At 44.1% G+C, this 8,548-nt stretch overlaps 2 protein-coding genes across 3 annotated transcripts in view; one reads left to right on the top strand and one right to left on the bottom strand.

Moving 5' to 3' along the window:
- Window positions 1–3,882, bottom strand: part of ATP6V1C2 (ATPase H+ transporting V1 subunit C2) — a 20,858-nt gene extending 16,976 nt beyond the window's left edge. Inside the window, exons 1-2 of one of the 2 annotated variants that reach the window (XM_035895340.1) lie at window positions 3,729–3,882; window positions 2,107–2,174 (exon numbers count right to left, since the gene is read on the bottom strand). In XM_035895340.1, coding sequence (XP_035751233.1) covers window positions 2,107–2,174; window positions 3,729–3,857 — 197 coding nt within the window. In that variant the 5' untranslated portion in view covers window positions 3,858–3,882. The remainder of the gene's footprint in view (window positions 1–2,106; window positions 2,175–3,728) is intronic. The other variant, XM_035895341.1, reaches the window with a different exon arrangement.
- A 4,047-nt stretch (window positions 3,883–7,929) lies between these two features.
- NOL10 (nucleolar protein 10) overlaps window positions 7,930–8,548 on the top strand; it is a 58,683-nt gene continuing 58,064 nt past the window's right edge. The window contains exon 1 of the mRNA XM_009639790.2: window positions 7,930–8,040. Coding sequence (XP_009638085.2) covers window positions 7,930–8,040 — 111 coding nt within the window. The remainder of the gene's footprint in view (window positions 8,041–8,548) is intronic.

The following is an 8,548-nucleotide window of genomic DNA, read 5'->3' as shown; positions in this document are numbered from 1 at the left end:
AGCAGGTAGCTGTTTCAGAGGGGCAGGAACATAAATGCTCAGGTCATCTGAACAGGCTTGTAACCCTCTGGATGCCAGCTACTTCAATGAAGTGCAAGCGATTGGCATTTTAACCCTGGAATCACAATTTAGACTCAAAACCCTGGGCATTTATTTAACACAAAATGCTTTTGTATGTCCCTGTGGGACTCAATCTGTGTTGATTATTCTCTGCTATTACTGTACTCTAATGAATTTTCCTTATTTTTTAACACATTTTTCTATTTTTAAATCTCCTTGATCCTTCTTGATTACCTGGCTGGATAGGCAAACAAGACGAATAGGAAGAGTCCTTGCCTCAGTAACTTATGGTGGAAGGGCCTTGCCAACCCCTTTGCTCGGTGCCTATACCATGTCATACGGTAAGAGTCATTACTGGCACTAAAGGGAAAATTGGTGGAGTAAAGTGGCATTCAGCTCGAACAAAAAGCTGTACTGTGTCAAGTTAAGACAAAGGTAACAGAAGGAGACAGTGAGCCTAGGAAGCTCATACTGACATTTCACTTAAAATTACCCTCTGTGATCTTACAGGGATCCTACAGATGGCTTTTCAGAAGTCCTAATTCTTCACAAAGCTGGGAATTAGCTAAGCCCTTCTCAAAATCAATTCTGTATGATTTTTGGCAGCCCTCAGATGGCACAGTTGCTTGCTTATCTGCTGCCTTGACTAGAGACACCTTCCATTAGAACAGATAGCAGGTATTGGCACTGTCTCTCCCCAAATTTACCCCCATCCCCACTTCATGAAGAATCTCTGCAGTATGAACCAGAGGCCTGAACATGTTTACAAAGATTTTGGCGCAGGTTTTTTTGGCAGTGTCACAATGGAGAAGTTTTTATTGATTAATTAAGTTGCTCTGTCCTCCTAAAAATCCGGAAAAAAGCAATACGGTTTAGTTTTAGGCAGTCCTGTGAGGAGCAGGGAGTTGGACTCGATGATTCTTATGGGTGCCTTCCAACTCAAGATATTATAAAATTCTAAAAATATCAATGTTGTATGCAACCCAGAGTGATCAAATAATCCTAATACAGCCCTGCTATAGCACCAGTAAAGTAGAAAAAAAAAATCCTTCAGAGAAATGTATTCTAGCAGACTTACTTTTACCCAAACTGCTTAGCACAGGTACAAGTAGTTTATATCAGTGTTTCTGTATGTGTTTGCAAAAAATCTATGAAAGTATCAAGCATATTTAGACAAGCAAATCCTTATCAGTCTTTGCTGGAGGAAAAAAGACAAAAAGCCCCAGAGCTAACACATGCCTCTGTGACCAAGACCACAACTATATGTGAGGTATGCTTCCAAAGGAAAAAAAAAAAACCAAAACCAAAGAAAACCAAACAAGAAAAGCCCAGCAGTTTATACTCTCATTGCCTCAACAACAAAGTCTACTTTGTGCCATGAAGTATCTTACAACCTGGCATTTTCTCAGCTTGCTATACTTACTATTCTTTGCTCACCCAGGTCAGTTTGGCCCAAAAGGCAATCTGGCAATGACCAACAAGGAGATCATGTGACTCTTTGCATAAGTAGGTTTGATACACTGTGAGTCAATATTCTGATTTTCAAGGAGTTTAGAAGTCTGAGAGGGAGAGCTCCAGATTTCATTCAGAAGAACTTATTCCTTAAAACTCCTGTACCTGGTTGAAAAGGGGCACAAGGCTCAAGAGAAATATTCTGGGGAAATAAGATCAAAGAGGGCTTCATATTCCAAATGCCATTTTATTAATTTAGGTTTCTGGATGGGGCAGGATGATGTTATTTTTTTTTAAAAAAAGAACCTTTTTTAGCAGTTTCCCTTTGAGAAACAGCTTCCCTAGCAATGCCACTCACACAGATTGCTGTGCAGACAAAACTGTCACTGACTTATTTCACCCAAATTTAAAGGAATGGTCCTTTCTTTTTGATGACTCTATGACAATCAACACAAGGTTTAAACAGAGCCTATCCACTTTAGGCTAGTTGTAGTCCGGGCTGAACTGAGTCAGACCAAGGTGAACAAGGACATACGGTCCCATGAAAACAATGTCTGTTTCTCATTTGTAGGTAGTAAATAAGGTCTATTTTACCTTTCAGCAATGCTATCAAGTTTTCCCAACTCATCTGACAGACCAACAAGAGCATCCAGTGTCCCCACCTGTGCAAAAGATGAGAAGTAGGTGAAAGACGCACAAGGCTGTCTAAGGCTTCTGTTGGCAGAGTCTTAAGGACACCAACTTGTGTTTAGCACTTGTGAATTCAGTAGTTTGGTGGAAAATTATTTACTTAGTGGAAAATAGTAGCAATTCCCTTATCTGAGACCTAGGGCATAAAAAGCCTTTTCCAGTAAAGGAAAAAACGTTATGTGTAGTCAGTCTCAAGATCACACATCAGTGTCTTCCTTCCTGTTTTCATTCCCGTATCATCAAGTAGCATAGACTGGTCTTTCACTTGATAAAATAGTGACTAGAAATGCATACAATATACATACAAACAAATCTGATGTATTGAGTGAACCAAGGGAAGCGGCACTTATTAAAAAAGTTCTGTTCTTTGCTATTGCCAAAGACTAAGGCTCTCGCAAAGCCATTTCCTCCAAGACCAACATCTGCTTTTTGTATGACTCTGTCACAGTCATAACCTTATGTTTATGGTATTGCAGTATATTGCCAAACCTTTTCTTGTAATGTTGCCAGCTCAACATTATGAAGGGTCAAGCTGAAGGAGAAGAAACAAAGTTTATATAGAAAAATGAGCAGAATATTAATGGGCTGGTTGCATCTTCAGATACCGCAAATGCTTCATTTCCTTTGACATTAGCAGGCTCACACCAACACTGGCTGGATAAGCCCCACAGATGGTAAAAATCGTATCCATCTCCAGTGCACATGCAAAAAACAACATTCCCAGTCTGAAACATTCATGTGACAATTCAGTAGGTTATTACTTGAGAACAGGCCACGCACCCCTTGTACTTGCATCTGTATGTAATTGGGATAGTTCAAGTTATAACTGTTAGCAATCTTTTTGGATTAAAGCCAGGTCCTAGATGCACTAGTAGTAGCCTCGTTAAGTGATGGGCGATGGCAACTCCCCAAGGAACCAAGTTCTACATCTGTGGTAACTCCACTGACTTTAATGCAGCATATTTGAAATTTTCAAAGCCACACATGAAATAAAAATAAGGTGCGGGTCTTGTAAAATAAGGATTAAATAATGCAAAGATATAAAAACAATCATGGATTAATACTCTTCCTATTTATATGATGGTATGAAGCTGGGTAATGTAGCTCAATATACACATACATCCATTTCCCAAGGAATAATGTACATTATAGCACTGTTTTCCCTGTCAGCAGCCTTACTGGCATGGTTCGAGATACTTAGCTACTCCCTTTGCATTAGCAATCCAAGATGTACAACGCTGTATGACTTTCATGACCGGGAGCAAAAGGCACGTTGAATGCAACAGATTAGGTATTTAACCGGTCATCTTCACTCCTTATACATGTATCCTTCCAATGTGAAGGTCAGCTTCAAGCACAATGACTTCTTTTCTCCCTGATCAATTTTCAGTTGACTGAACACAATTCATCCCCTGACTTCTACTCTGCATATTATCCCAAAAGATAAATCCCACATTTATCCCAAAAGTCTTTAGCCCTGGGTAATGCTGCTGTATCACCCATACACAAACCCCTTCCTCATTTACCTTTAAGTCTGGAATATGGAATTTGCTGTTGCTGGACAGGTTGGATTTCGATGTCACCGTGTTCATTCTCTCCCATGCCTGTAGATTTGTTTTATCTCCCGGGGCAGAAATTAGCCAGAACTCAGACATGATCTAATATTTTCCCTTCACTCCTGGTCACTGTAGAAACACAGAGCAGGTAAGTGGCTAGAAGAGCACCGCACAAAACAGGCTCTTCCCTAAGAACAGAAAAAGTTAGAACAGATTAATAATGTTTTTCAGAAACACAAGGACAGTGAGTCAGTCCTGTGTCTCAGGCTGAAATGGAACATGACCTTCTCCAGAATGTCACGGAAAGAACACGGCCGTTCCTCCTTTTCAGGGTTGTTCCATCCAGTTTCTGAATGAAGAAACGAAGCTTCCTCCTCCCCTTTTCCCTCCCAGCCTGTTCCATTCGCCTTGCACTGTAAATGCAGTCTCCATTAAGGAGTCTGAGGACTTCACTGAATCATCCAAATGTAATTCAGGATTTCTGCTTGAAAAATATAATCTCTCAAATTTTTGGATGCTTGTAGGCAAAGTGGAAAACGATGTAAAAAACCCTCTGCTTAGCCTATAGGCTACAAAAGATGCCTCCGGTGAGACGGAATATTACTTTCCCGTGTTTTTCTTCACAGGTCGGGTAGGAAGCAGCTGGAGGAAGACAAGCTGCAGCACAGAGATGATACCAGCAGAACACCACAGATGCACGGGAGACAACCATCAAACAGATCAGGGCAGGACAGTGAGAAGGAGAAACCAGACAGAAATCTCTCATTCCCCTCCGAGAGCTCTGCCTGCACCCCCCCACCCCTCCACTGCTGCCTGCCTTGACTGCTTTGCCTGTCTTGTCTGCCTGTCCTGCCCGCAGCCTGCCCTACCTGCTCGCTGCGTGCCCTGCCCGCTGCTTATCCTTACATCCCCGCTGCCTGTCCTGCCCACTGCCTGCCCTGCCCGCAGCCTGCCCTACCTGCTCGCTGCGTGCCCTGCCCGCTGCTTATCCTTACATCCCCGCTGCCTGTCCTGCCCACTGCCTGCCCTGCCCGCAGCCTGCCCTACCTGCTCGCTGCGTGCCCTGCCCGCTGCTTATCCTTACATCCCCGCTGCCTGTCCTGCCCACTGCCTGCCCTGCCCGCAGCCTGCCCTACCTGCTCGCTGCGTGCCCTGCCCGCTGCTTATCCTTACATCCCCGCTGCCTGTCCTGCCCGCTCGCTGCCTGTCCCTCCGGAGGCGGCCCGGGCGGGGCGAGGGGAGGGCAGCCGCTGCGCCCACGCCGAAGCGACGCGGGTGGGTGCGAGGGGTAGAGAGGGTCCCTCGGGGAGCAGGCAGGGTTGTTGCGCTGGGCGAGACAACCCCTGAGAAGCCGGGAACAGCTCCAACTCCTGCATCTTTTCATCTTTACGCTTAAACTCGCAAAAATGATGCAGAGGCCATGTCTTTTTGTCTTTTGCCTTTAGCAAGCCTGAAGGTTCTGGAATAATTAAAGAAACTTTTAGGAAACTCTTGTTTCTGTGACTTCCCTGGGTGCTTTATTTAACAAATACTCAAGCGGTGCAGGAGCCTGCAAGGCAGTGATGCTTCCTCCCCTGGTGATGCTTCTCCCTTGGTAGAATATAGCCGTGGCTTTTAGTCCTTACTAAGTCTTGAGTTTGTCTTGCATTGCCTTAAGCTTCCTTAAGATACTGGGAGGGTTTCGTAGCTCGTACAGAGTAATGTTCTGCAGACCCTTCTAACCCAGACATGCTCTGAGACAGCCATGTGACCTCAAAGCTGCCTAATTCCCTCATGATCATCACGTGTCTTTCTGCTCCCTTTGATCCATCGATGCAATGAACCGTTCTGTGACATTGCCTCTCCCCGTGTTCATGAGTGCTTCAGATGTCACACCAAGGAGCAAAACTCCACCTCCAAGCAGTCATTAAGAACACTGAAACGTCCTACTTGAAGTATCTCCCAAGGCAAATTTCTCTTAACAGATAACTAAAATTAATTACCTAGGCAATTATGACATTGATACTAATGGGAATGCTTATGTTTTAAGCTTGCAAAACAGCAACCACAGAGCTGTAGTTCTCTATAAAACAATTTATACATCTATTACTTGCACTATCTGTTTCATCTTCTAGTAATGTGTGGAGGGTTTTTTTTCCCCTCTGCTTAAAAAGAGTCTTTAAAAATCCTATTTTCCAGTCCCGTGAGTGTTTTGTTATTATTGTAGCAGTGTATTTAAAATTACAGTCTAAAATATTTCAATGAAGGAACTCTTAAATAGCTTGATAATGGGTAAGAAAATACTATTTAAATGATAACATTTTTGTGTGTACTTTTAAGAGTAGCGTGCAAACTACTTCTTTATCATAATTCCTTAGCTGTGTATCTATTTCTTAATTATGTTAAAGAATATTGGTTACTCACTCTCTCCGTACCGTGAAGTGCAGCAGAACCTTCCTGATGAATTGCATCTATTTATTTTTGTACGCTGAATGTGAAATGTTGTTTCAGTGTGAATATACCTGAAAACGTGTATGTAACATAATTATACGTATGTACGTACTGAAGGGGCACTAGTTATCCTTAAAATCGGCAAAGGTAACATTCAGTTTGCTTATAACCACATTGTTTCAGAACACAGCACCACCATGTCCCTCAGCAGGTCATGCACACAGTGTTAAAGAAAAAGGAAGCAAAATGATTTGCTCTCGGTTGAAAGCATCCTATATCACACCTATTTGCAGTCAGAACATTTACCTGCTCATCTATATTAATTTGAATGGTAAATCTAAAAGATTCATTACACACAGGAAGCAAAGTGCTTTGTCAAAGCTTTCCCTGCATCATCCAGATCCTGATTTTTTTAACTCTAGAGTAAGTGCAACAGGCAGATTTGGCTGATCTTAAGTTATCTGGACTGAAATTTTAGTAGTCCACATTCTAGTTGATCTTTTCCCCTTCGATTTTCTAAGAAGTCTTAAATGTATGACTGGCCAAGCTCAGATTTAGTGACTTTGCCTGAAAACCGAATTTGACTGAAAAGAACAAAAAACGTAATTCCAAGCCACTTGAAATAAACTGTTTCCTGCTGTGCAGTTAGAATCTCTGAGTTCTACCCCTCTTCTTTTGCACCGTGGTCAGTTAAATGCATCCGGAGAACGTACAAGAAGGCCAGGAATCCCTGGGTAGTGTCACCAAAAGAAAGTCACACAATTCTCCAGTCTGTAAGAAGGGTATTAAGTCACTTAATTCATGCCTGTAACATCTCCAGTGTTTTACTCCTCTAGGAATTTTTTGTGGGTTCGGTCCTCCTGACCCCGCCTAATGCCTTTTGACGTGCCCTGGAGCATCCTGTTGGGCCTTCAGCTGCTCTTCCAGGATGGCACTGGTCTTCAGTACATCTTGTGTCACACCAGCCAACCCCCTGTGGATGTCTGGGATTACTTAGGGCGTCCCGAATGGCACAAGGCCCCTATGTGTGGACAAGTGAATTCAGCTTTAAGTGTCTATTAATAGCCAGCGGCAGTCTAAGTAATTAGGCAGCGGAACCTAGAAATGATTGAGGTCACCCCAAAGAAGACACCTGGTGGCTACTGCGCTACATTGCTCCTCAGGCTTCATCAACTGCATTTCTTAGGGATGAGGTTCAGCTGCCTGAGCTTCTAGTGCCACTTGAGACGTCCTTGCATGTCCTGCCTGGCCTCCAGCTCATGCTGCAGAAGGGCACGGGTTTTCCATAGGTCTTGTGTCAGCCCCATCTTGGTGTCCTGGATACCATAGGGCATCTCAAATGCCACTAGACAACCTACATTTAAGCAAGTGAAGCCTTAGCTCTCTGAAATGGGAGCTTAGACACCTAGCACCCACATAGACACCTACATTTGGGGGTGTTAATCTCCCATGGACCTCAGCCATAATGCCCTCTAATGAACTGGAATAGAGTCCTTTCTAGTCATGATGTTGGTATCATTGTTGCCGAAACACACCATCCAGGGAATACCATACATAAGACTTATGTGAAACAGCTTCAGTTTGTATCTTGTACTGGACTTACACATTGGTGTGGGAAGTATTTGGGGTTGGTTTTCTTTGTTCCGCGAGGGTGTGTATAGATCAGATAGACAGTATTTTGATCCCAACTAAGGTAGCAATAGTCTGACTTTTTTGCACATCCGTACTTGTTTAAACGGCGATGCTGCAAAGCAATAAAAATGTGTCTTTTTACATTTGCTGTCAAGGTTCTGATCAACCCAGTCCTGGATTCATTGTGTTCCATAGACAATGGACGCGGGCTTGCCGTTGGGTGAGAAAATTAACCTCCTCCACCAAGTGTGGAAAAGCAACTCCTGCCTTCCTGGTGTAACCCCAAGGCCGCCCGGATCAGCACCGCAGCCTGCCGCATGGACAGACAGCCGTCTTTCCCCCAGGATGCTGCACATGGGGTCTCGTCGAGCACGCTGGAGAGCCGCCCCTGATGCCCCCCGCGTCTCCACACACTTCCACGCCGTGCGGCCTCCGGCACAGCTGCTTGCTGAACGCCAGAAACAAACGCGGGGGAAACGATGGACAGAGAGGTTGTGTGGCTAGGAGCGGCGGCAAAGCCTGATTCCTCATGGATCATAGAATCATAGAATCGTCTAGGTTGGAAAAGGCCTTTAAGATCATCAAGTCCAACTGTTAACCGAACCCTGCCATCCCACCACTAAACCCTGTCCCTAAGCACCTCATCTACCCATCTTTTAAATACCTCCAGGGATGGGGACTCGACCACCTCCCTGGGCAGCCCATTCCAGAGCCTGACAACCCTTTCT

The sequence above is a fragment of the Egretta garzetta genome, unplaced genomic scaffold, assembly GCF_000687185.1.
Source record: "Egretta garzetta isolate BGI_Z169 unplaced genomic scaffold, ASM68718v1 scaffold15, whole genome shotgun sequence".
Taxonomy (NCBI): domain Eukaryota; kingdom Metazoa; phylum Chordata; class Aves; order Pelecaniformes; family Ardeidae; genus Egretta; species Egretta garzetta.
This window is presented reverse-complemented; position numbering and strand designations above follow the sequence as displayed.